The sequence below is a fragment of the Marmota flaviventris genome, chromosome 4 (assembly GCF_047511675.1).
Source record: "Marmota flaviventris isolate mMarFla1 chromosome 4, mMarFla1.hap1, whole genome shotgun sequence".
Taxonomy (NCBI): domain Eukaryota; kingdom Metazoa; phylum Chordata; class Mammalia; order Rodentia; family Sciuridae; genus Marmota; species Marmota flaviventris.
Window position 1 is genome coordinate 101,653,858 of NC_092501.1, and position 27,621 is coordinate 101,681,478.

A 27,621-nucleotide genomic window follows, 5' to 3' on the forward strand; every position below is an offset into this window, starting at 1 on the left:
AGAACAAATTTCAGGTTGTCAGTGTAGGATAATTCTATTTGCTTCCTTTTACTCGCTCATGCATACTTTTAAAGGAATTACAATTTATCTTTCTTTAGTATTCTTTAATTTTTTTCTCGGTTTTATAAATTCTCACTTCTGTTGTATTTAGTTTAAGACTTTTTCCTTGAACATGTGAATAAGAAAAATCACTGAAAGCAAGGTAAAATTATGAACATCAGGACACGGGGAAAAAAAATTTAAAAACTAGGCGTTCCTTTTTCGTAAGAGTACAGAGCAAAGTGTAGTCCATGCTCTCTTTACAAATGGCTGTTCAGTGACCTTTGCACGGAGAGCAAAATAGCCAGCCAAAATTGCAGAGCACTTGCTCCAAGCACAGTGCTCACACCTTTCAAATTTCATCTCTTCATGAGGGAAACTGAAGTTGCAAAGACTGAGCTGTGTATATACTGTACACATCATGTTAAAGGATTTGGCTCTTTAATTAAAATGTACTTGCACTTAAAATAATGCAGTATTACTAAAAAGTCTAGTGATCACAGACAGGGTTCAATTTAATTCCTTTTTTGCTTTTGAAAGTACTTTCCAGATAGTCATTAAGTCAAACTAAACTTTATGTAATTTTCTTCTGAGACATAGGAAGCTAATATCCTCTACTCATCTGTGGTAACTCTATAAGAATAACCAACATCTCCCAATTATTTGAGTACATTTATATATTACTGTCATAAAGTATATGCACCTTGAAATATAGATTGATAGAGGGAGGTTGCATGGTGAAATTACAAAATCAGCTCAGTCAGTTAAAACATATTCTGTCTACTGTTGTATGGTCTTCTGTGGGCTGATCTGGTAAAGCTAAAATGTTTAGAAAGACAGAAACAACATCATTAAGTAACTGTCTTTCTCTTATTTCAGAATTTCTATTTTTTAAGTCCTAAGTGGTCTCTAAAGCAATTTGTTCAGTTGCTTTTGTAGCCCTGATCTATTTGGTTGTTTGGCAACGACTGTCCATGATCCAGAATTAGAATACATCTCATGCTGCGTTCAGTGAATCGGGTCACCTCTGAGATGGTTTTAGTAATAGATGGCATTGTGTCTGGAATTTTTAGTTCTAAGAAGACATAAGTCTGCTCATCTGCTTGTCTCTCACATTTCTCACAGTTAAAAGTGCTTGATAACTTTAGTTCTGTTTTTACAACAATTTAACAAACTTGGACTTAACATTACTCCCTTATAGATTGAGAAGCTGAGACTTGGAGAATTTTAGTGATGCTGCCAAGATAGCACAGCTAATAAGTAGCAGGGGCAGGTCATGAGCTCAAGTACTTTTATCCCCAAATCTCATTTTCCTCCTAAAGTATCACACAACAGGCTACAAAACAAAGGTCTTTTTCATAGTTAACCACAAGCTAGGTGATGTTAGACAAGTCACTTCACAATCTTTTCTAAAAACTGCCATGAAATTATTTCTCAAAAAAATTGTAAAACCAAAATAAAACAGTTCTTTAAAATGATGGATGGATAATTGTCACCATCATGTATGTGTGCAAGGGTCACCTCTCCAAAAATCCCTAGTACCATTAGATGAAACAGAAAGTATATAGTCTTGGGTAACATTTAGCCGTGTATTATTCATATGGTCCCCAACCTGGCAACTCATAACATTCTCTAAAGGGCTTTCCAAAGATAGGGTGTGTCAGACATGGTTTTTTCCTTTTAAAAATTCCAGGTGATTAAAACACATGAACAGCATTAGAAATGCTTCTTACTCAGTGGCAGACCATAATAAACTCCATGATTGACTGAGGGAAATTCATCTAGTACTCTGGAAACTAACAAGTGGGGGGTTTTAGATGCCTTCTTGCTTTCATTCAGCAAAATGCCTGAAGCTGAAGTTACATTTTCAGATGTTTATTCAGAAAAAATATATGTCTGTAGCAAAGCTCAAAAGCGGTCTCCAGAATACTTAAAAGAACATGTTCATTAGAACGTTCTGTATAATACTTTGAGTAGATTATAATGAGTAAAACTAACCTTCAGATTTGTGAAAAAACAATAATATGTGACAACGGATTCCACGTATATTTTTCACACACATTGCTTATGAAATATATTGTTCTGTTTCCCTTGCTGGACTTTTGTGTGTATTTATGCTATTACTTCCTTTTCTCTTTCTTTCTTTCCTTCTCTCTCTCTTTTTTATTTACGTATTTTTCTTTTTATGACACCTGGGATCAAACCCAGGAGCACTTAACCACTGAACCACATTCCCCAGACCTTTTTATATTTTTATTTTGAGACAGGATCTCACTAAATTGCTTATAGCCTCACTAAGTGGCTAAGGCTGGCTTTGAACTTGTGATCCTCCTGCCACAGCCTCACAAACCCCTGAGATTTATAGGCATGTGCCACTGCACCCAGCCAGTACTTCTTAATACATAGTATAAAACTTTTTTAAATTTCATACACTTTTAGAGATAACATCTTTTAGAAAATAAAATAACTCTCTTTGATAAAAATCCAGTGTTCTCATACCAGGGGAACCAATAGCAAAAATTCAGCTAGCGTCACTCCCAGGCAAAAATCTGGATGGAGTTTATTTGCAAACACAAAACATTCCTTCGAACCTGCCGTGAGTAGTCCATCAATGTTGTATCAAGAACTGAGGCATTAGTAAACAAGGGTCAAGTTTTAGTATGAAAGCCTTTCTTCAGTACTTTTACAGAAGCTTGTCTTCCTCATCATGCTTCCAAATGTTCTTTGTTATGTCTTGTCTTCTTGGGGTCCCTGTCCCTTCAAGGCTGTTCCTGGGTGACATGTCCCCGCTCCTCCCCAGTGTGGGTGGTCTTTTCCCTTGGCTTCCAGCTGCCCAGGGGCTGGTTTCCTGTTTTCCTCTGTTTGTCCTCACCTTTACTTCTCCTCTTGGCCATCTCCTGTGCTCCAGGTACCTCACTGAAGCTTCCCCTTTAGGGTCCAAACCTCAGAACCAGTGAGTTTCAGTTTCCACTCCCCAGGAGTAAAGCAATGGATTCCTAATGCTGATTTCAGGGCTGAGCCTATCAGGTCTTTTCCTTAACAGGAGGAACAGGAGCACACCATAGCCATTTTGAATCCACGTCTTTGCAGTGTGGCTGGCTTTACCCATATGCTTGTGCAGCCCGAACCTGGAATTATGGATGGCTTTACCTGCCACATTATCATATCATACAAGTAGGGGCTGTCCAAGTGCAATGCTATGTCAACACTGAATACAGATGAATGGTACAGGAGAGATTTTTGTCCTGATTATACTGATGAAGTGTTCTTTTTGAATATGCTGCCTGCACTTCAGCTGCCACACATGCAAAAGGAAGCACCCTGTGTCTCTGTGGATGTTTGCATTTATAGATTCATGCATAAATTTGTCCTAGGCCCCAAGTCTTTGATTGGTTTATTCTTCCTTATTTTTATGAGTAATTTCTCTGTTTCGGTTGGAGCACATGAGAGATGGCAATTCTCAAGTGTCTGAAAGCACCTAGTGACTCTTAGTATTTGGTCTTCTCAGCTTTCCAGCATAGGCAAGGGAATTGGGAGAGAAACTCTTCTGTCCCTGTACAACAGCTGAAGGAATAGGTGTTTTCTTAGCCAGGAATGAAGCAGAAACCGACCAAAGAAACCAGCAGCCTCCTGTTAATCATCCAGAGAAGTCTGAGCTGCTTGCAAAGCCCAGTGAGGCCTCAGGGCCTCAGAAGCAATCTCTTTGAAAACAAGCTGTGCATTTCTCAGCTCCTGTATTGTTGTCACCTGCTAGTGTCATTATCACCTGTTTCTACAGCACTGAAGTACTCCCAGCCCTTGGTTTGTAAATGCACGGAGGCACCTATGGCTAAGATAGGTATGCGGAGAAAAAATTGCAGTGGAAATAATAACTCTTTCCAAAATAAGGATTTGGGGAATGTCTAATACCTAAGAAGAAGAGAGGAGCTGATCAAGAGTATATTTAAGGTCAAACCAGTGGCATTCAGTCCATGTACTTAATGATGTGTTTTATATTTTTAATCATAATCCAGTTGGTACCTTGGTATGAAAGCAGCCTCAACAAAGAATTTCCATATGTGTATAACATACTAATAAGAAACACCTGACATAATTCTACAAAGAAATTAAATGGTAATGCTGAGAACAAACTGAAATACTGTTCTTATTGGAAGAGTAAATGGTACTCATAACTTTTTACTAAAAAATTCAATTTATGGTGCTTGTTTTGTTTTTCTTAATGTCTTTGATTTAAAACATTATATTTCAGCACATAAATGAAAACCTTGTCATTTAGAATTTCATACAGGAGATATTTTGAATGGTTCTTTTTTTTTTCCTTAATTCACATTTTTTTTAGGTAACTAGCCATACTAGTTAGGAAGAAGAAAAAAAAAGAAAACCATTAACACATCAGCCCATTTTCCTTTTTAGTTGATCTGATTTAGTTGATGCATTTTCCCCCCTCATTGTTGATGAATAAAATGCTCTTGCATTATTGCCTATTTTATATTTTGAATGGAGCTATAATTTATATTCTATAAAGAAAGGCTTTTGGAAACACATTTTTTTAAAAATGTAGGCTCATATTTTGGTGGAGAATAACAAGCCAGAATCTTTTATGAAACCAAGACTGAAATAATAAATTAACATAATTTTAGACATTATTGTCTAATTGTCATAAAAAAGCTGAGGAGTTTGGTCTTCATCTAATAGAATAATAACATGCATTCTAGCCTGGATAAATTAAATGTTACCAAAATAACCTGTTTTAGGCTAGCTCTTTGTCAAGGCTAGACTGACATAACACCAGTAGAACCATTGGGCTATTTGAGGTCTCAGAAGCAGACAATCAGTAAGTGCTTCTTAAATTTATGAGTGAAAAGTATATGAATAGAGATATACTCATGCCCACTGATAGCATGCTGAGAACATTAGTCTGGGTCAGATCTTGAGGTCTTTGTTAGTAAATTTATCTTACTAAAATTTATACAAATGCAAATGAACTTGGACACAATTATTATTATTTTAAATTAAACCAAAAACCATAGACCAGTTGAAGTTGTCAGTATAAGATTTTTTTTCTAAAATACCAGTATAGTAGTTGTATACGTTTTTAAGAAAAAAATTTGTCATATGCTGAATAAATTGTAATTCAGTCATTAGAAATGACTACTATTTAGTAATTTAGTTATCAGACCTGGGAGGTTGAAGAACTTTGTGTTCTTTTCTAATGTTCAAAATGAACATAACTATAGTAGTTCTTCCAGGAAATGTGAAAGTGGAAATGTAGTGAGTTTCCCCAGGGTCACTACAAGTGATATTATGTCTCCAAGTTATGATAATTTGAATAAGGGTAGACATTATATTGTAGAATTTCAGAGCTGCAAAGGATATTTAAGTTTATCTAATGAAAACTAGCATAAGTTTAAAACAGGAAACCAAGACTCATAATGCAGGTGATGAATCAAACCAACAAAAGGAAACTTTTAATTAAATAGGTTGTATTTATACAGTTACAAGTAGATAAAACTTTGTACTCTGAACTTGTCTTTTAGAAGATTCTGTGTAACTTTCTGTTCATTCTTATATTCCTGTGGCCTCTTTTTCTTCTGTAAAGCGTTGATTTCACTCTATTTTAATAATTGTGTTGCTCTTCCTTGATGGAATGAAAATGTCTTTATGGCAGAGGACTTGTCTTACTGCTTTGTACTTTTGTACCTTCAGTTTTAATCACCATGATGGTCACCGAACAATTCTTCCAATATTGGGGGAACAAATTAACATCTTATGGCAACAAGAAAAAAAAATTAATAAACATTCAAGTAATGAATCCTACATCTATTAAAATGTATAATTAACAAAGGTAAACATGTGTTCTGTTTTTCTCCCCACAGTCTCCAAACGTCCACAACTACCCCGATATGGAAGCTGTACCCCTGTTGCTAAATAATGTGAAAGGGGAGCCCCCGGAGGACTCATTATCCGTCGATCACTTCCAAACACAAACTGAGCCAGTGGACTTGTCAATAAACAAAGCCAGGACGTCCCCCACTGCCGTTTCATCCTCCCCAGTTTCCATGACAGCATCCGCCTCCTCACCTTCTTCCACTTCAACCTCTTCATCTTCATCTAGTCGTCCAGCCTCATCCCCAACTGTTATAACATCAGTATCTTCAGCATCGTCTTCGTCAACAGTATTAACTCCAGGACCCCTTGTTGCCTCTGCGTCTGGCGTGGGAGGCCAGCAGTTTTTGCACATTATCCATCCTGTACCACCTTCAAGTCCCATGAATTTACAGTCTAACAAACTGAGTCATGTTCACCGCATCCCCGTGGTGGTACAGTCGGTGCCTGTTGTCTACACAGCTGTACGGTCACCTGGAAATGTGAACAACACTATCGTCGTGCCGCTTTTGGAGGATGGGAGAAGCCATGGCAAAGGTAAGAGACACAAAGAAAGCCCTGATTTATTTCGGCACTAGAGAAAAGTGTTCATTTATTCATTTATTCAATGAGTACACTCTTAGCTGTATGCAAACCCTACATTCAAAGAAAACTACTGATCAGCCATTGAATAGAGCACAGTTTAGTAGGAACCATATTTGTGTAGATATTTGCTTCGGTTTCCCTTAGTTAGTCTGCATTTTTATTAGGTCATTTAATGTCAGAATTCAGGGATCTAAATCTGCAAAGTAATGCTTACCTTTAAATGGTCAGATGACAAGGGAAGTTTGTAGCGAGTGAGATTATGTATGTAGTGTTTGGATCCCTCATAGAAGTTAGTCATTATGAATTCTTTTAAAAAGTAAATCAGGATGTTTCTCCTTATTTTGTTTAGACTGGAACTTATTTTATTATTGCAGTAATAAAAAATGGGATGAAGTTGAAATTCCTGAAATCTAATCATTCACTTTTGAGTGACTTGTAGGTTACCATTAAAATAATTCTAGGACTGGGCTTGTGGCTCAGAGGTAGAGCACTCAACTAGCACTTGCAAGGCCCTGGGTTCGATCCTCAACACTACATAAAAATAAATAAATAATTAATAAAGTTATTGTGTTGAAGTTAGTTGTTCGATTATAAAAAAAATATCAGGGAGCTCAGTTATTATCATCTTATAAGTCTCAGTATTATTTTAAATAACAGGATGACTTAATGTAACAGAAATATTTTTAAATGAAATATAAACATTCTCTTCTAGGGTTTAGAAGGCAGAGAGATACTGTGACACATGACTGTGTGTAATAATACCTAGTTATTTCATTAAATTTTGGTAGTTATGCAACTGATCATGAAGTTATTTTCTCCAAGTTGTTTTTTCCCAAAAATTTTACTAGAAAAAATTGTGATAACATCATACCGTCTCTTTCTTCCTACCATCTATAGAAATGTAAAAGCCCATAATCATTGACTCATTCCCTTTTAAATGAGATGTGAATGTATTTTGTCTTCTGTGCCTACAAATGATGCTAGATTAAGATATATTAGTTTTTGCTTTGACATTGTATTGACTACTGAGGCCTGTAATGAAAATATGATTAATGAATACATAAAACACGGTCTTCTCATAAAATGCTAGTAAACATGGTAGTTTGGGTTCTTATGTAAACTAGGATTCAATAGAGAGAGATTATATTGGATTGCAAACTTAGAGAAAGTTTTGCAAACATACTGAAGAACTGTGTTATTCACCATTTGCATGTTACATTTTTTTATAACACTGAAATGAATTTCACCTTCCCAAGTTAACAATATTAAAATTTCATGATTCAGAGCATACAGGAATTTTAGTCTACAACTTTGAGCTGTAAGCACTCACTGCTTACCAGAAAACCACTGTCTTCTGTGCCATTATGGGCCAGGTACTGGTCTCCTGACCCTGTACAGAAAAGGTAGAGGAAAAAGAGGGACTGGGGATTCTGTTCGGGGGTTTTATTCAAGTCAAGCCCTATTTCGTATCACAAATATTGCTGATGCAAATACACAAATCTCTAAATAATAACATAACTGAAAGACAAAACAAATATGTATTTCTTTCTGAATTCAGAGATATAATGTTTTTCTGAGAACTAGGAATTAGCATGCAGTGAAACTTACTACTTTGTACACTGCATTTTTTTATATATGTTTATGTGTAATGGTCGAGTCCAGTCTTCCTGCGATACTACTTAAAAGAAATACCGATTTCATTATGCAGTTGATTAATAGATATTTTAATGTTGCTCATGGCCTTTTATATAGTTTTGACTCACTAATGAAGGAAACAAAACAGAAATCTTATTTGCCATCATCATTTTATGGGAGAGTTAGTTTTTATTTAATATGAATATATAAAATAGATGGCTAAAATTTAATTTTTTTGAAAATATTTCATTGCAGAAGATCTTTTTAAAACTCTACATAATACATGCATGAATACATTTGTTAGTGGTATATTTTTCATGTAGTGTGTTTTACTTGGCAAATATTTCATATTAAGAATAAAAATTTGTGTAATCATAAACCTGCTGGACTGTGCTATGGTTACTAGGAACATGAGATTGGAGATCAAAGATGTACCACTTGGAATCCTGGCTTCTCACTCATAGTACTGAATGTGGGAAAGTTATTTAATCTCATTAGTCCTCGTTTTCACCCAGTGACAAAATGGGGGTAACATGATCTATTCTAAGATTATTGGGAAGATTAAGTAAGAAAGTAATGTAAATGTCTAGTGTTTATAAATATCAGTAAATGTTTGCAGATATTTATCATTATGATTGTTCTGCCTCAATACCATAGGCAATAATGTTCAAAATTTCTTTTTCTCTGTTTTTTATAAAAACTGGGATGTCATCACAACAGCGAATTATGAGGGATGAAAGATTAGTATGAGAAATTGTACGGGAATATTTCATGTTTTTGTTTTTATTAGTTTACATTGTATTTATAATCACCATATTCTAAAAATATTGCTATAGCATTTTGTAAGTTTTTCTTATTGTTTAAACTGGTTAATTAGATGATAGTAAATGTGTCCAGCGGAGTGGGCCTAGTTCACAGAATGGGTAAAGGAAAGGGCAGTTCAGTCATTGCTCAGTCTTTATTTTCGCATGTGCAGCTGGGCTTTTGGCTTCAGGAGAGAGAGAGTTAGGAAGAGAGTTGTTCCTTCCCTTCCCACTTAGGATTTGTAGTCTGGTATGGATGAGCAAAAGAAAATACGACAGGAAAGTATGATTTTCAAAATGCCACTCATAAATTAGATAAGTGTACTGGTTAATTTGTCATGACCTATCTGGTCTCTGACTGGGAAATAAGATTACCCGATATGTCACATCATACAAAGGGCTGTGAATATGCACATTCAAAGCTAATCTAATGCATCATGTCTCAAGTCTTTTGTTCCTTTAGGTGTTTATTGAGCATCTATCATTATCAGGCGTTATTGACACCAAGCATATAATGCGGAACAAAACAGCTGCTGTTCACATTGCTCAAAGGCTAATGGGCAATGTCAACATTCAACAAATAAACCATAAAAAATAATTGTATAACTATTATTATGAATAAGTTAGACTACCACAGACCAGCCAGGATTGTGCAAATGGAAAGTGCTTAATTATAATCATAAATAGAGAGAGTTGTGTTTAAGGAAAGTAATTCCATGTAGGTTGTTACATGTGGAAGGAAGAAATGTTTTGACTGTGATGCTCAGAAGGGGGTGGTGAGGGTTTGGGGAAGTGCTGGGCTGAAATTTCCACAAGAATGCTTGAGGAACAGCAGAAGGCTAGGAAGTGCTTTCTGATGAGACTTGAACCTCTGCCCATCCGAGTTGGTAAAGAATGTTGGCCTAAAGTTGTCAGCTTTCCCAGGGCATGCAGAGATCTTAGTGAGCCTTGGATAGAATGTGAGATATGAAGAAGAATGGAATAATGTCCTGGAGTGAAGCAGTAAAGGAACATGTTTAGAATAGAGCTATAAGAAGGAGAATGTGAGAGAAGATCTCCTGAGGAAAACACTCTGCCAATTGGTACCAAAGCACAAACAGCACTCAGCCCTGGGTGTCACATGGAGAGGTGCTGAGCTCCTCATGCAGGGATGAGCATTTGCTGCCATGTAGCTGAGACATGATGTCTGTAAACAAGACCCTAAAAGGAGTATTTGGCTTCTTAATAATTGGTCCAGGAATTTCCGTTCAGTCTGGTGAGGGTCATGGTCAGTTTCCCAGGAGAATTTCATGGGCTTTTATAGATATTTAGTAGCAGAAAAGCATAGACTATCATAACAAATCATGGGCAGAGTTGCTCTGGGTTCACTACTGCCTTCTTTTTTTAAAGAGAGAGAGAGAATTTTAATATTTATTTTTTAGTTTTCGGCGGACACAACATCTTTGTTTGTATGTGGTGCTGAGGATCGAATCCGGGCCGCACGCATGCCAGGCGAGCGTGCTACCGCTTGAGCCACATCCCCAGCCCCTTCACTACTGCCTTGATGGAAGAGTTTAGCAGGTTTGGAGTTCTCCTTCCTTCTAGGATGTAGTGTTGCCTTATATAGGCCAAGCACAGTTCTAGCCACAAGGGCTCCAAGATGAGCAAGTCCTCCTTGTCCTGGATGGTACATTCTAGTAGGAGACACTGCTGATATTGGCTAAGTAGTATACGTGCTGTAGGAAAATTGAAGAAAGATGCCGTTTTAGGTATCATCAAAGTCTCTGGGCAGTGGCACGCGACTGTAATTCCAGTGCTTGGGAGGCTGAGGCATGAGGATTGTGCATTTGACACCAGCCTGGGCAACTTAGCAAGACTCTGTCTCAAAAATAAAAAAGGGCTGGGGCATGCAACTCAGGGGTAAAGTGCCCCTGGGTTCAATCCCCAATACCACCACCACCAAAAAAAAAAAAAAAAAAGTCTCTGCAAAATAAGCTATGTGAATAATATCTGGAAAAGACTTTCCAGGAAAAAGAAAACTACAGGTTCAAAGACCCTGAGGCTCAAATGAGTAGCACCTGTGTGAGAAAGCGCAGCAAGAAGGCCCAGAGGAGGGGGCAATGGAAAAGTGGTAGAGATGAGGGCCAGAGTAGGTCCAGCCTCGATGTCATGGTGTAAATACTTTGGGTTTTGTTCTAAACATGATGTGAAACCACTGGATGATGTGAAACCACTGGAACTGCAGGAATATGACATGATCTATTTTACCTTTTACAAACACTTTCAAGTTACTGTATACCATCAGGAATGTAGGGCAGGACCTTGGCCCATTTATTGATTGTGTTATTTGGTTTTTTGGTTCTTAGCTTTTTGAGTTCTTTATATACCCTAGAAATTAGTGCTCTATCTGATGTGTGAGGGGTAAAGATTTGCTCCCAAGATGTAGGCTCTCTATTCACCTCACCGATTATTTCTTTTGCTGAGTAGAAATTTTTTAGTTTGAGTCCATCCCATGATGAAGATTAGGGCCTACTTTTTCTTCTATTAGATGCAGGGTCTCTGGTTTTATTCCTAAGTCCTTGATCCATTTTGAGTTGAGTTTTGTGCATGGTGAGAGATAGGGGTTTAATTTCATTTTGTTGCATATGGATTTCCAGTGTTCCCAGCACCATTTTTTGAAGAGGCTATCTTTTCTCAAGATGATGTACAATCAATCAACAAATACATGAAAAAATGTTCATCATCACTAGCAATTAGAGAAATGCAAATCAAAACCACTCTAAGATTTCATCTCACTCCAGTCAGAATGGCAGCTATTATGCATACAAATAACAATAAGTGTTGGCAAGGATGTAGGGAAAAATGTACACTCATACACTGCTGGTGGGACTCCAAATTGGTGCAGCGAATATGGAAAGCAGGATAGAGAATTCTTGGAAAATTGGAAATGGAACCACTATTTGACCCAGCTATCCCTCTCCTCAGTCTATACCCAAAGGACTTAAAAACAACCTACTACAGGGATACAGCCACATCAATGTTTATAGCAGCACAATTCACAGTAGCTAAACTGTGGAACCAACCTAGATGCCCTTCAATAGATGAGTGGATAAAGAAAAATGTGGAATATATACACAATGGAATATTACTCAGCAATAAAAGAGAATAAAATCATGGCATTTGCAGGTAAATGGATGGAGTTAGAGAAGATAATGCTAAGTTAGACAATCCCAAAAAACCAAATGCCGAATGTTTTCTTTGATATAAGGAGACTGATTCATAGTGGGATAGGGAGGGGGAGCATGGGAGGAATAGACGAACTCTAGATAGGGTAGAGGGGTGAGAGGGGAATGGAGGGGCCATGGGGTAATTAATGATGGTGGAATGTGATGATTATTATTATCCAAAGTACAGGTATGAAGACATGAATTGGTGTGAATATACTGTGTATACAATATACAACCAGAGATATGAAAAATTGTGCTCTGTATGTGTAATAAGAATTGAAATACATTCCACTGTCATATATGAAAAATAAATAAATGGCAGGGGTATAAACAGGAAGGCATCAACAGGTCCACTTCAGTGGGTGGAAAGTGGAGCACAGTGGGGGTGACTCTAGGCCTGGGGTTCAGCTATTAAGCAAATAGCTGTTCTTTACTAAGATGGGAAGAATGGGGCTGGAAGGGAATTGCCTTTCAGCTGTATTAAATTTGACAGGCCTGTTGCACATTTGAGCAGGATGATTGAGTTGGAAGTTGGACAAGTGAGTTTGGGGCTCCAAGGAAAGAGGAGGGAGGTTTGGAAGAATTAATTTGGGATCCATTAGGGTAGGAGAGGCATTCAATGCTGTGGGCTATCATTCATCATCTTGGGTGAGAGCAAAAATAGAGAAGGGAAGGTTTGTGACCCTAGCAGTTCAGCGCATGGGATTAGGAAGGGAGGAGGGGCCCAGGGAGGTGGAAAGATCTGCTGGTGAGCTAGCGGGAGAGGGTTCAAGAGGTGAGTGAAGAGAGCTTCTAGGAGCCAGTGGGCAGTTGTCCCCAGTGCTGCTCAGGGTGGAATAAATTGGGGACTGAGAATGGAGAGCTTTGGAAGGGGACCTCCAGCATGTCTGTGGAATGGGAGGACAGAACAAGGAACTTGAGTTCTCGTTCGGATAGGAGGTGAGAAAAGGGAGACCCAAAGTCTAGACAGCTCTTTGGAGTTGTCTGTTCTAAAGAGTTATGGTGACATGAAATGATAGCTGGCCAGGCATGTACACTCTGGGTCTAGGGAAGAGTTTTAAAGATGAGAGAGAGAGAATAGTATTTTTATGTGCTATCAAAAATAATCTAGTAGATGTGCCTTTCAACAGATGAATGGATAAAGAAAATGGAATATTACACAATGGAATATTACTCAGCCATAAAGAAAAATGAAATTATGGCATTTGCTGGTAAATGGATGGAACTGGAGAATGTCATGCTAAGTAAAATAAGCCAGTCCCCAAAAACCAAAGGCCAAATGTTCTCTATGATTTGTGGATGCTAACCCACAACAAGGGAGGGTGGGGGAGGGGAAGAATAGCAGTCCATTGGATTAGACAAAAGGGAATGAAGGGAGGGGAACAGGAAATACAGTAGAATTCATCGGACATAACTTTCCTAATCTTTTATATGAATACATAGCCAGGGTAACTCTGCATCATGTATGACCGCAAGAATAGAATCCAGATTAGAATAAGTTGTATTGCATCTATGTAGAATATGTCAAAAATACACTCTATTGTCATGTATACCTAAAAAAGAACAAATATAAAAAGAATAATCCAGTAGAGTTGAAAAATAGATACTTCTATAGAGAATTATAGAAGCAAAATTCTTATTTGCATGTTATTGCTTATTTTACACTGTGGAGTAACCTGCATTTTACAGTAATTAATTTGAACTCAGAAGTTCATTTATGCTGTTCATGAGCACAGTATTCCTGACTTAAAACAATTGTGCGATTAGATCCTTGAATAGAATGTACCTTTCCCTCAAATATCTCACTAGAGCATGTTGATTCTGCTGTGAAGAAAGCAACCTGATTTGGGTCTGCAGTTACTTTGGTCCCTCCTTTAAAAGAGTGTTGCTTTCTTATTATGGTTGGAGGTAGACACACTGTGAAGAACCCTCCAAAAATACATCTTATTTTCATAGCACCCATTCAGGAGTCTCACAGAGCTGTGACCGTGGGCACATATGAAATACTCACACCCCATATTCTTCCTGCACAGGCTGTTGCTTTTCTCAGCAGCCTGCAGGAGGAAGCTACAAGTGTATTTTTAGTCTCAACGCCGTTTATATTTGTGAAAGGAAATGTGGCCATTGCAGTGATTGCCCTATAGCATCTTGGAAGTGGCTCTCCACACATTGAAGACACCTGGAGTTTTGCTCTGATGACACTCCACATTTCCAAAGTCAGCTTCAGTCATGTTCTTCTATTGTCTGCTTTCCCACTGTTGATGTCCACACCTCGTTTCAGGTCATGGTCCTTGTCATAGACTCACTTCTTCTGTCTGCCTTCCACAAGTGGAATCCTGGGTGTCATCTGTCCATATAACCAGAATAGTCCTGGGCAGCTGACCTGCACTTATGTGTACAGTTGTCTGAGCTTCTTGAGTAGCTGAACTACCACCTCTTCCTTTGGTAAATTAATTTTATTTTTAAAGTATGGTAACTACTGGATACAAACGAATATTTCAATTCTCAGTTAGATTTTTGTCAACAAAGCATTTAGTTACAGATATATGTATACACACACACATATATATATATTCAATGTTGCTTATTGGGAAATGGGACTGGAGCCTTGTTGTGTTTGGGTTTATTATTCTTAAATATAGACTTTGATAAGATTGGAGTGTTTGAGTATTATCATTGTAAAACAAAGGCAGGAGCTTGTTAAATATAGTGAGAGAAAGACAGGCAGCCTGTATTTATAAAAAATTTAGTTTGAACGAGGCATTCAGAATGCTTTATTTTATACAGTTATACTGGTGATTTGTTGTTTGTTTTTACCTGACTTTCAACATGAAATAGAAATGTCTCTGTTTTTTTTTTTTTTTTTTTTCCTTTTCTGGGCATGCACATGAGGTTGAATAGATTCCACCAAAAAATTGGCTTCTTGTACTCTTGTTTATCTGAAATATCTACAATCTGTCGATTCTACTGCTTCATCTGGCATAGACTGGGTTAGTTCTAAGATTCGATGATGATAATTGGCTCAGAGAGGAGACATAAGCTGTTGTATTATTCTAGGAGAATCAGCAAAAAGGAGAAACCTGTGGGTAACATGTCAATAGGTGAATTTGGTTGATTCTCCCCACTTCTGGGGAAAAAAGACAATGAGGAACTTGTGACTCCCTAGGGTGGTCCACTTTGAAAGGTAGATGTTACTAAGGAAGTGAAGACAATGACGAATCCATTTGTTAGGTAATTAGCTTAATCTAGAGGTTAACAGAACAGACTTGGTGTTCATTCTGTTATGAAGAATATTAGGAGCTACTGAACAAAATAGCTTTGTACTCCATTTTCACTTATTACTCTTAAAATAAAAATACTTATGTTTAAATAGATTGCTGCATGAATTTTTTAAACTAATATAGTTTTCCAATGTGGTCTCTACTCATTTTTTTTTTAACCACACCAAAGTTTTCTCTGATACCGAGTACATAGAACATCACATACTCAATTTTGAGATATAGTATCTTTTATTTCTTTTGTGAATAGTTTTATTTTAAGGAACTTTTTTTTTTCTCTCTCTTAGAATTTTGTTCTTCTAAGATATAATGCTTTTCCATATGGTTCAGGTAGAATTATGGAACAGGGGAATTCTTATTTTACATATTAGTATTACAGTCATTTATAGATATTTTTTGAAATTTGGGCATTTGTAGTTATTGTAAGAAATACATATATGTATGTATATATGTGTGTATACATTATATATATATATATATGTGTGTGTGTGTGTGTGTGTGTGTGTATACGTATATATGTATATATTGCAAATAAACACTTTACTCAATGACTAATATGCTCTGGTAGGAACAAATGAATGAGGAACAATATAAGATCCAAGAGGGAAACGAGTTTTAGAATCCCTGCCAGGATTGTTTTAAATTGGCTTTTTAATAATTTACAACTCTATGGCTGTGGTTTCTGTTCCCTGTTTTTTTTTTTTTTTTCTTATTCCCTGAATAATTCTTTTTCTGTTCCAAACTGTGTTACTGTTTTCTCAGCTCGTTTCTGTTTTCCATGGTGAATGGAGAATTGATTAATTGGTATTCCACTTTGTATTCTTCAGGAAAAAAAAAAAAACACAACAACAACACTGATATTTGTCTATCTAATAAATAAAAGGAGAGGTACTGATTTTTGTGGTAATTAATCACACATGCAATGCTTTCTCCAGCCACCTTTATGCAAGGTGAAATGGTGCTTTGATCATGGGCCAGTTGTATGTTTTTCATGATCTCTTGACTTTACCATCTTTTTTTCTTCTAATGCTTCATTTATCCAACAAATGTTTTATGAACCACATATATGACCAGGAATGTCCTTCACTTCCAGCAGAGGAAGTTAAGGGGGAAAAGAAAAAACACTCTTCTTAAAAGCCAGCTCTGGTTTATAATACACTTAAACAGTGCTGTTCACACCATGGGTCATTTCCTGTTGGTAAATCTTGAAATCGATTTAAGCTCATGAAAGAGCATAAATAAATGAAATAGAAGTGAAATTGAAAAAAAATCTGAGAACATTATCCAAATAAGTGTATTTCATGAAACTTGTTGGTTAGCCTGTTTACATAGAAATGTGGTTGTGTGTGTGTGAGTGTGTGTGTGCCTGTGTTTGTGCGCACATGAGCGCACATGTGTATATATGTATTCTGGGTCATGCTGAAATATACATTTCTGACTGTCCAAAAATTTTGGAAGAGATATCACTGGAGCTTTCCCACCCATAACTGGGTTCCTTCCCCTTCCCTTCTCCTTTCTTCCCTTTCAAGATACCCACCTTGGCTTCTTCTCCTTCTTTTCTCTGCCTTCTCACTCCTCAGCTCTCCTCTATTTTTCCATCTTCTTATTTTATTGGTTGTCTTCTATCTCTCTCTCCATCCTTCACCATCCTGCCTTCTTCTTAATCTTGATTCTTTTTTCTCTTAGAACTAACCAAGTCACTGTCCCAGAAAATGGAACCCAGAAACCTATACTGAAAATGATAGTCTTTGTACTGCCATCTAGTGGTAACACTTTAGTACAGAGTAAATTGAAAGGCAGACTCTATAATCTATTTTTTCCAGGATTGTTCCTGGATTTTCCCAGCTAGTTTAGGGTTGTAAGGGACACAGTGGATATGCCTCTCTTAAGAAATACTCAAACATAAATTTGAAGCTCAATTTATCGACTTTGGGTTTAGAGCTCTAGTCTATGACATATGTTTTCAAAGACTATATTTAATTCAGTCCAGAAAGAAAAAGTACAGCTTCTACCTGTTCATCTCACTTCCTATACATTTCTGCATTGACTTTTTAATAATTTACAACTCCATGTAGTCTAGTAAAAATAAAATGCTACTTCCTGTGTATGTGTGCACAGGTTCTTTTAAACTATGGATTATGTTTGTTGGCTGAATGTAAGCATATGTTTGCCAGCTTGTGTGTTGTCAGCAAGTTTTGCTGAGAACTGAACCCACAGAGCAAGGAAATCAGTGTCCTGGAATGTCTTAGAAAATAAAATGAAGAGTTTTGTTTTTGGACAGCAAGAATGTAAGGAAGTGTGTCAACCTGGAGAATCGGGAATAGCCCTTGGGAATAGCCCTTGGAGAATTCTCAGAGGAATTGCTTACTCAATAGGTAGAAGCCTAGGGAGTCAGTGGGAACAGGGAAGAACTAGAAAGGTCACTTGGCTTCTCACTCTTCCTGAAGATAGAATGACCCAGCAGGACTTGGGAGACTGAGAGGATATAGTCCTCTGTTGACAAGAACTCTGGTGGTTTATGTGATATGTTTTGGATTACTATAAATCCTCATTCCCATGAGACAGTAGGTTGGGAGCCTCCCAACATTCTTCACTAAAATTTGACCTCCTTCCAGGTACCATTTAAGCCTCAGGTGCCCTATTCCCCATCGTTCTGAATGAATGACACTGCTAAAGGCTCAATAAATGTTTACTGAATGAAGAGAGAGATGAACAACTGAGTGAACGAGTGTGACCTGCTGTACCTATGGTATTCTGTACAATATATCTAGGAATACTGTGGACACTACTGGTCCACAGTCCTAAAGTCCTTCTATTTTACCATAAAAGAAACCTTCCCTTTTATGGTAAAATAGAAGGTACCAGGATATAAAAGCCAGCAAGCTTCCTACTACCCCTTCACCCCAGTCTCTTACCATTGCACCCAATATGTCCCATGTCTCAACCATGTGCCATGGCTTACCATGGACTCTATCTTAATCCATGAGGAAGAAAGGAAAATCTTTTCTTTCTCTGACAAACATCCTGGTTCAGTGCCACCTTTTCTAAGAAAGGTGCATACCAAATTATAAGGCAGCCTCTCCCTCAACCCCCTTTTCTTCTCATTGCGTCACTGCCTCGCCCAGTGTCTAGGGCAGTACTGCTCATCATGTTTGCAGAGTGAATGAGGACCATATGCAGAGCTGGTACCACTGTGTGTCAGTGAGCCCTCTGTAGTTCTCCAGTGTTGCTGAGTGTATATTGTTTCTGCTGTTTCCCCCAGTGTGTTTTATTCCCGAGTACTTAATATGAAAGACTAATGTTTGGCGGTACATCAAAGATGCTTGATATGATTTAGGTTTTAGTAGTTTCTGGAGTTGATCCCCTGCGAGTGGGAAATATTCTTATGGCTTCCAAATAGTCTTGATGAAAAGATAGTGCCGAATGAAAAATATAGTCAGTCCTTATTTATTCTTTGACTCTCAGGTAAAATATTTTACCTGTGAACTCAGGATAAATAATGGCTTTGATTGGACCCAAGCAATTAATAGAGTCGGCAAGGTTTCTTATATAATAATAATGCCAATTTCATTTCCCAGTCAGGTGAAACAAATTACGCCTCCTACCTCACCACAGTGAACTGCGTCAGCATCATGGAACCATAAAATCTGAAAATGGTGGAGTATGGATAATCCCACTATAAATTGTAATAAAAATTACCCCTCCAGACTCTATATTCTCTCCATTAAGTTCATAGACACTGTCTCTTTGTACATAAAGTTTTATGAAATAAATCGACCAGTTCTCCTGTCCTTACCAGATAGCAAGCTGTTTTGATTTAAAAGCGGATAATGGTGCAGTCAGTTTTGGGTGTTTGCAGTACATGTTAAAAACATAAATTTCCTTTAACAAACCTTGAGTAGAAGGAAAAATCCTACATTTATTTGCACTATGCAGTTAAATATTTTTGTGTGAGGAGGAATAAATGATGAATTTACCATTGTTGGCCCATTTGTTGCATCCATAAAACAAAGACTTGGTTTCTCCCCTCAGGTCTCTAATCATAAAGGTGTAATAAGTAAACCCAAGCACAAATTTAAAACAGCTTTGTTTGAATTGTTTCAAATCTTTCTTTGTTTAGAAGGCATTGTTAATTTCTTTTTGTTCCCCATTTTTATTGGTGCATTATAGTTGTACATAATGATGGGATTTGTTGTTACATAGCCATTCATGCGCACAATATAAGGAATTGTTCGTTTGATTATCTTTTTGTCTTTTCTGAGCTAAATCCAAGGGTTCCCTAATCTCTGGTGTAGCCTTTGTCAAAAGTGAATGTTTTAAATCAGTTCGCTATAAACACAGGGACCTTTTAAACAGAGGAAGCCTATTCAGAGACTCAGCTCGTAAATCCTCAAAGAACATGAACTAGACATTGAAGAAAGTAGTAGATTATAATAAAGGCAGAATAGGTGGCATATGAGGTTAAAGTTGAAAAACATAGGCTTTAATACTTAGAGCAGGTAGGAATATTCCAGACTAGGAAAAGAGTGAACAGTGAGAGCACAGCATGGCAGGTGCATAAAGAATGAAGAACAGTGTAGTTTTGCTGAAATGTCAGCTGTGATGTATTTGCACACACGTCTATTGCATACCATGTGTGAGTCACATGCACTCTACTTTTCTTATCGGAAAGGACCTGAGGTCTGCTCTATTTCTACTCTTAGCTTATATTTAATGTTTACATTCTTTGTTAATATGGTTTTCTAGCTGTGCATGCACAGAAAATAGCAAATAAAAATGGCAAAGGGAGAAATAAATGAACATTTCTCAATCTTTTTTTTTTTTTAACTCCCATCCCATAAAATGTTTCCTCAGTGGAATTTTATATGTTCCCAGTAGTCACAAAAAGTTGTTAGTACTTGGCTTTCCATGGCTTTCCTTCCTTTAAAAAAAAAAAAAAAAAAAAAAAAAAATATATATATATATATATATATATATAAATATATATATATATAATATATGTATATTTATATATATATTTATATATATAAATATATATATTATATATATAATATATATATTATATATATATAATATATATATTATATATATAATATATATATATATATATATATATATACATACACTGATTCTGTTATCTGTCTATAGATGCTCCATATTCAAGTCCCACGTGCCAAACCCCTGCCCAAGTTAGGCAGACTCCCTTTATCCTGTGGACAGCAAGGGCAAAAAGTGGCATCCAACAAAGATGTCAGGATTATTATTAAAAGAAGATCTTGAATAATCCTGGCAAGGTCTTTCTGGATGGGAGCAAATAGGTTTACACAGTTATTTAGTCTTTGGAAATAATATTTTACTACAGAATAGTAATTGCTTTTTAAATAATGACCATTATTAATGAAATAAAGGTTAAATTATTGTCAATCTGTTTGAAGAAGGAAACAAATTATATAATATATCTTATAAAGATATTTATTAAAAATCATTCAAATAATAGCCTTTACTGAATGCCTGTATTTCTTCACACTTTATGTATGTCATCTTTAAGCCCTATGCTAACCAACACGCAGGCATTATTACCAGTCTTTGTAGGTAAAAAAACCTGAGACTTATGAATGTCTTCTGTTCTTGAAAGCTACAACTTGAAAGTGGTAGATTTTCAAATGAGCTATCTAAAAAATACTTCAAAGACATTTTGCCATAGTTAGATTTGCCGCTTAAATTATATGACTCAATTATCTTTAGAACTGGTCAATATTAAGTATCCCAACTTCATATTTCCTTTGATTAGCTGGTACTGGATATTTAAATCATTTTGGGGGGTCAGGGATTAAATTTATTTATATGAAATCTATACATGTAAAACCCAGTGTGAGTGTGTGTGTGTGTGTGTGTGTGTGTGTGTGTATTAATTACATGAAGTAATTCCATGTTTTGACATTGACCCATTGTATATAGTACAGTATCATGTATTTCCATTTCTCCAGCATCTTGCTGCATAAAAAACAGCCTTAAGCTGTAGGTTAACATTTCTTGGTGTAGGAAAATTTTGTCAAAGTGTGGTTCACTGAGTTTCAGAGATCGACATCTGTGTCATTTTTAGACATATCTGGTCTCTGCCCGGAGCTCTTTTGAGCGGGAAATTGGTTATAAAGAGACATACAACACAGACATGCCTGTTCTATCTTGCCTCATTCTGGTGGCGGTTATTTTCTGGAAAAAAAAAAAAAAACACAAGGGGAAAAACACAAAATAAAGACACTGCCAACATTTATTATTACTGTTATAATTATATTTATTTTTTCTTAGATTAATGAGTTCAATAAAATTCTGAGCACTCGCCAATAGCTAATAATCATTATAACATTAGAGTTTCAGAATTATCCTAGGTTATATAGCAGATGTTCAGAAATGCTTTCTTCAAAATTGGAAAATAAATTCTAAAAAATGTGAGTTTGGCTATGGAGAATAGCTTTATAATAAGAGCTGGCATTTTCCAGTTTTTATTTCAGTATCTTTTGTATATTTTTGTAGTTCCTTTACTATTTATTAAGCTTATCAAATAGTAAAATGTCTTGTATACTGTCCAGCATGTATTAGTGTCCTGATATGTAATGTTACTTTCTACCCTATTCCCAAAGTCGTGATTTTAATAGAACATAATCTATTTATCACCTAACAAATGAGTGGTAGCTGGTGATGCACTACTTAATGGCATTATTGTGCCCATTGGTATAATCTCCAGTAATCAAGGTAGTATAACCTCCAATTACGTGTTTTATTATCTCATTATCCACCTTGCAACTATTACAACTATGAACAGGCCTGTTTTGGCTGTTCTCACCCCCCCTTTCTTGGCCAATTATGATAATCTTTAATGTTTGTCACCAAAATAAGGCCCTGATGCTAAAAGTACACCCCCTTTCAGTAATCAACTGGTGTTAACTGTATAATTTTGTGTGATCTGATGTAAGTGAAAGATTACGACTTTTTCCATTTACAAAGCTAAATAAACCACGGAATGGTTATGAACTATTTTTCATTGTTGTGCTCTGTGTTTATAAGTATGATGTACATTGAGAATGCAGCAAGAGGATGCTATCACACAGTGACTCTGTTTGTTAAGATGTGATATTTATTCTATACCTTATTCCAGAAAAGATAAAAGAATTATCAACCTCATTATTACAGTTCAGCCAACAAGTTAACTATTAGTTATATGACTAACTATTCAGCCAACCAGTTTATTTAGAGGGCCTTGCATCTTTGTAAGGTTTGAAATATCCACCCATCTCATAGCTGGGCATGGTAGAATATGCTTGTTTTAAGTCAGTTTTTTTCTCTGCCATGATGATTTCAAAGCTCTCAGTCCATAAACAGCCAACTCCATTGATCTGGGCCCGAGGTGGGATACCACATGATTGTGGAAGGGTGTAGCCCCTCAGCACTTGGCAATGAGGAAGTAGAGAGAGAGCTCTGCTCACCAGGAACAAAATATAAACTCCAAAGGCAAGTCCTCAGTGATCTGCCTGCTTCAGCCACACCCTACGTGCCTACAGGTAATACCCAGTTTACCCATTCAAGTGGATTAACGTACTGATTAGGTTAAGGTTCTCATAACCCAATCATTTCATCTCTGAACTTTCTTGCATTATCCTATATATGAGCTTTTGGGATCACCTCATAGATAAACCATAACAGTGCTTGAAGTAGAACTTGGCACTATACCCTTTATAGGCATATGTCTATAAATGTAAATACATACACACACACACACACATACACACACATGTGTAAAATGATACTATTTTTTTAGAAACTGGTATACTTTTTTAATACTTATTTTTTAGTTGTAGTTGGACACAATATCTGTATTTTATTTATATATAGTGCTGAAGATCGAACCCAGGGCCTCACATATGCTAGGTGAGCACTCTACCACTGAGCCACAATCCCAGCACTGAAACTGGTGTACTTTATAAACTAAAAGAAATTACTTGACTTACTAACATGAACCTCTTGAATTTTATTCCTTATGTTGTACCATTAAAATGAAAAAGATTCTTTGTGATTGTTATTTCAACTAATGTGACGATTATAGTACCAATTAATTTCTTTATTTCTCCGTGCTTCATCTGTCAAAACTTAAATAAAATTTTAGTTGCCAGATTCAAAAATAAGAGTTTAAAAATTTTTTAATTCCACTTTTTAATGTTTTGCCTTACCAAGTAATTTCTTTCCATTACCTTATTCATTTCATTAATGCAAATTCCTGATTTAACCATGTATTCAGTACACAGACAGTGCCAATAGCAACCCCACTATCAAACAGATAAAGCAGACCAAGCAAAACCAAAAAAAAAAAAAAAAAACAGGCAAATTCTGTGATACAGAGAAGTATAGATTCCCACAGGTGAACAACAGATAGAAGCCGTGAACTAGGTATTTGGGAGAGTGTGGTTAATACTGCAGGAGAAGGCTGTGTCTCCAAGGAAAGTGATCAGTTACATTGTCCGGGTTGACATGAATAAGGAAAGGCATTTTTTTTTTTTAAATGCAAAGTCTTACTACAGAGACACAGCCACCTCAGTGTTTATAGCAGCACAATTCACAATAGCTAAACTGTGGAACCAACCTAGATGCCCTTCAATAGATGAATGGATAAAAAGAAATGTGACATATATACACAATGGAATATTATTCAGCAATAAAAGAGAATAAAATCATGGTATTTGCAGGTAAATGGATGGCATTGGAGAAGATAATTCTAAGTCAAGTTAGCCAATCCAAAAAAAAAAAAAAACAAACGCCGAATGTTTTCTCTGATATAAGGAGGCTGATCCATAGTGGGGTAGGGAGGGGGAGCATGGGAGAAACAGGCAAACTCTAGATAGGGCAGAGGGGTGAGAGGGTAATAGAGGGGCCATGGGGTAATTAGTGATGATAGAATGTGATGATCATTATTATCCAAAGAACATGTATGAAGACACAGATTGGTGTGAATATACTTTGTATACAACCAGAGATATGAAAAAATATGCTCTATAAGTGTAATAAGAATTGTAATGCATTCCATTGTCATATATTAAAAAAATGCAAAGTCTTAGAAAGTGCAATGCATGCTGGTAGAGAGGGAGGTAGGTTTCGCAAGTAGATAGGTTGATATGGTTCAAATAAAAGATATAGAAAGTGGGAATGAGGCACAATGACGTCCATGGATGCAGATATCATGGGCATTGCGTGGCTCACTAAGGAGTCTATGTTTAGTCAACACTAAGAGAGAGACAGAAGGTTGGAAGTAAGTGGGAGTCCACATAGTAACGCTGAAGTCTGTAGGCAAAGAAATGTGTGTAGTGGGAATAAAGGAAAAGAGACAAGTGAAGCCAGGTGAGAATTCAGCAGGGCCCGGGCAGAGGTGGACATATGACAGGACTTATTGGCCAATTAGATTTCACGGATGAAGGAAAAGATGAATGGAGGATACTTCCCAGGTTCTCCAGTTGTAAACTGGAACATGTTAAATTTCATTGGGAAAACATTTTAATTGAAAGGTTCTGTTACAAACTTCACCCAGAAAACAAAACTGAGTACAAAAGGTGACAGACGAAGAAAGAAGACACGTGAATTGAAATATTCCAGAATATAACTTAAAATACACCTATAAGAGAAGAATTGATGAGAATGTAATATGTTCGGGCAGGTGTCTGAAAACTTGGGGAAATTAAAAGAGATCATGAATCTCAGAGTGTAGACAAATTAAGTAAAAATATATCCACTATACACACAAAGCAGTGAAATTGTCAAGCATGAGTCATAAAGAAAATTTCAAAAGATATTTGTGAAGGAATTTAAGAAAGACTGTCAGCAGTAACAAATGCCAGAAAGCAATGGAGTAGTCTCTTCAGAAGGCTGATGGATCCTAGAATCCTGTTCTCAGCTAAAGTACAATTCAGTGAACAGCAAAATAAAAGTTTTGTTTCAGACATATTGACTTGAGAGTTTACTGTTCACATAAGTTTGCTAAAAGGACCAATAAAGGATATGCTTTGGACAGAAGAAAAGGAACCCAAAAGGAAAGGAGAGTTTAGAACTGGTTTTAAAAGTATATAGATAAACATCTGCCTAAAGATTAATTTTAATTAACTCTTTTAACAGTAAGCCATGCACCAACATTCTAGACTAAGTGGCAACTGGGAAAGGTGGGAATGTTATCACACAGTTACAGCAGGCTGAATCTTGTGTTTGGGAGGAGAGTAGATAACATTGAATGACTTCAGACTTTTAGAAAAATGTTTAAATCTGGTAGCATAAGCTTTATAATATGGGGAAATGGCATATCTATACAACAACAGGAATATAAGTGGATTCAATCACTTTGGAGAGCAATTTGGCAATATCTAGTGAAACCGATGATACGCATACCCCATAATTTTCAGGTATATACTTGGAAACAACTTGCTTCAGCATTTCTAACGATGGATATTTCCAACAGCTTAACTTTCAATCACAAGAACAGATAAATAATAGTGGTCCGTTTAGAAAACAGAACATGATACAATGCTTAAAATGAAAAAGTATGAATAAATCTCAAATGCCATGCTAAGGGAAAACATTATGGAATACAACATTATTGTATATAGTTTTTAAATAAAAACCATAGATACTATTCATTTATACACAGGAATAGGAAGGATATACCCCAGGATACATAAAGGAAGGGAACAAAATAGGATTTTTTTTTTTTTTTAAAAAGGAGGTCTTTCAACTCTTTCTTTGATGTTTTGCTTTAAAAATATTTTGAAGAAAATGATGCAAAATATTAAGATTATCTTCCAAAATAATAGATTGTTTATATATATATATATATATATATATATATATATATATATACACACACACACACACACACACACACACACATATACATATATACACACATACACACACACACATATGTTTGGAATCACTTAAATTAAAAATGAGAAAGAAAAACTATATAAATAATTTAACTCAAAATTACTAGCAAATTAATGAGAACTTAAGTACTGGATCCTATGTTAAATGGCTCTTCATATATTATTTTTCATATCAAGAGTAGTTAGATGTAGAAGATAATAGAAATAGTTTTCAGGATAGGCATTCTCCTTTCAAGAAAGAGAAAAAGGGATAAAAATACTGAAGAATAGATGTGACTCTGACAGTATGTAATTGGTCGTCTAAATGTGCAGACACACAGGAAGTCTCTCTGCTCTTATTAGCAGGTGAACTTGGCTAGAGTGTAATGAGACACCCAGACTCTCAGGTGGCAACTTGGCCTTAGGAACAGCAAGTATTCAGTGCTGAGCTAACTTGGCAGCTTTGGTCAAGAAAAGCAGCAAGATGATGTTCATAATAGGTATATTATTATAGCAGTATATATTTCAGAGGTTACACAAACATAAATATGACTCTTTTGTACCAATAAGTTTTTATTTCTATATGAAAAGAAAACAATGTCAAATTTGTGCTTGTTTAACAACTAACATACCAAGCTCAGGCAACACACAAAGTACCAGGAATTTGTCTAGAAAATATCTCATTCTTCCTCAGAGCCCAAATCTTCTTCAGAACAGTCTCACATGTAGCTGGCACAGTGGCTCATACATGTAATACCAGCAGCTCAGGAAGCTGAGGTATGAGGATCACAAGTTCAAAGTCTGCCTCAGCAACTTAGCAAGACCCTAAGCAACTCAGTGAGACCCTACTCTAAATTAAATGTGGGATGTGGCTCAGTAGTAAAGCATCCCTAGGTTCAATTCCTGGTACCAAAAAAGAAAAAAAGTAAATAAATGTCTCACAAAACCAAGATGAACTCCCATAAAGAAATTAATATAAACCCAGTGTAAAGTTGGGAAAGCAAAAGAACTAGTGTGCTGTCTTAATGTCTTAATGTCTCTCCTGGCATGGCTTAGAGTGTATAACATCAGTGTACTTAAAGCACATGTTCACTGGGCCTTTCTCTAAGCAGAATTAGGGCTTTGACATTGCTCTTCATGACTTTGACATTGTAGACCCTGGACCTCACGGATTCAATACTTAAGATAGCCACTTTTCACATGTAGTACTTTTAATGTGTTAAGGTAGGGGAAAGTTTGCAAATGAGCTTCCCCAGCCACAAGACTCATCTCAGTGGCCCTTGAGTTCTCTGCC

The 27,621-nt window shown here is 36.4% G+C and overlaps 1 protein-coding gene across 6 annotated transcripts in view; it reads left to right on the forward strand.

Annotated features, from left to right (window-relative positions):
* The window catches only part of Klf12 (KLF transcription factor 12), a 438,598-nt gene that overhangs the window by 273,695 nt on the left and 137,282 nt on the right, over positions 1-27,621 (forward strand). For all 6 annotated transcript variants that reach the window (XM_071611451.1, XM_027938085.2, XM_071611450.1 and 3 more), the window contains one exon: positions 5,916-6,462. In XM_071611451.1, coding sequence (XP_071467552.1) covers positions 5,916-6,462 — 547 coding nt within the window. The remainder of the gene's footprint in view (positions 1-5,915; positions 6,463-27,621) is intronic.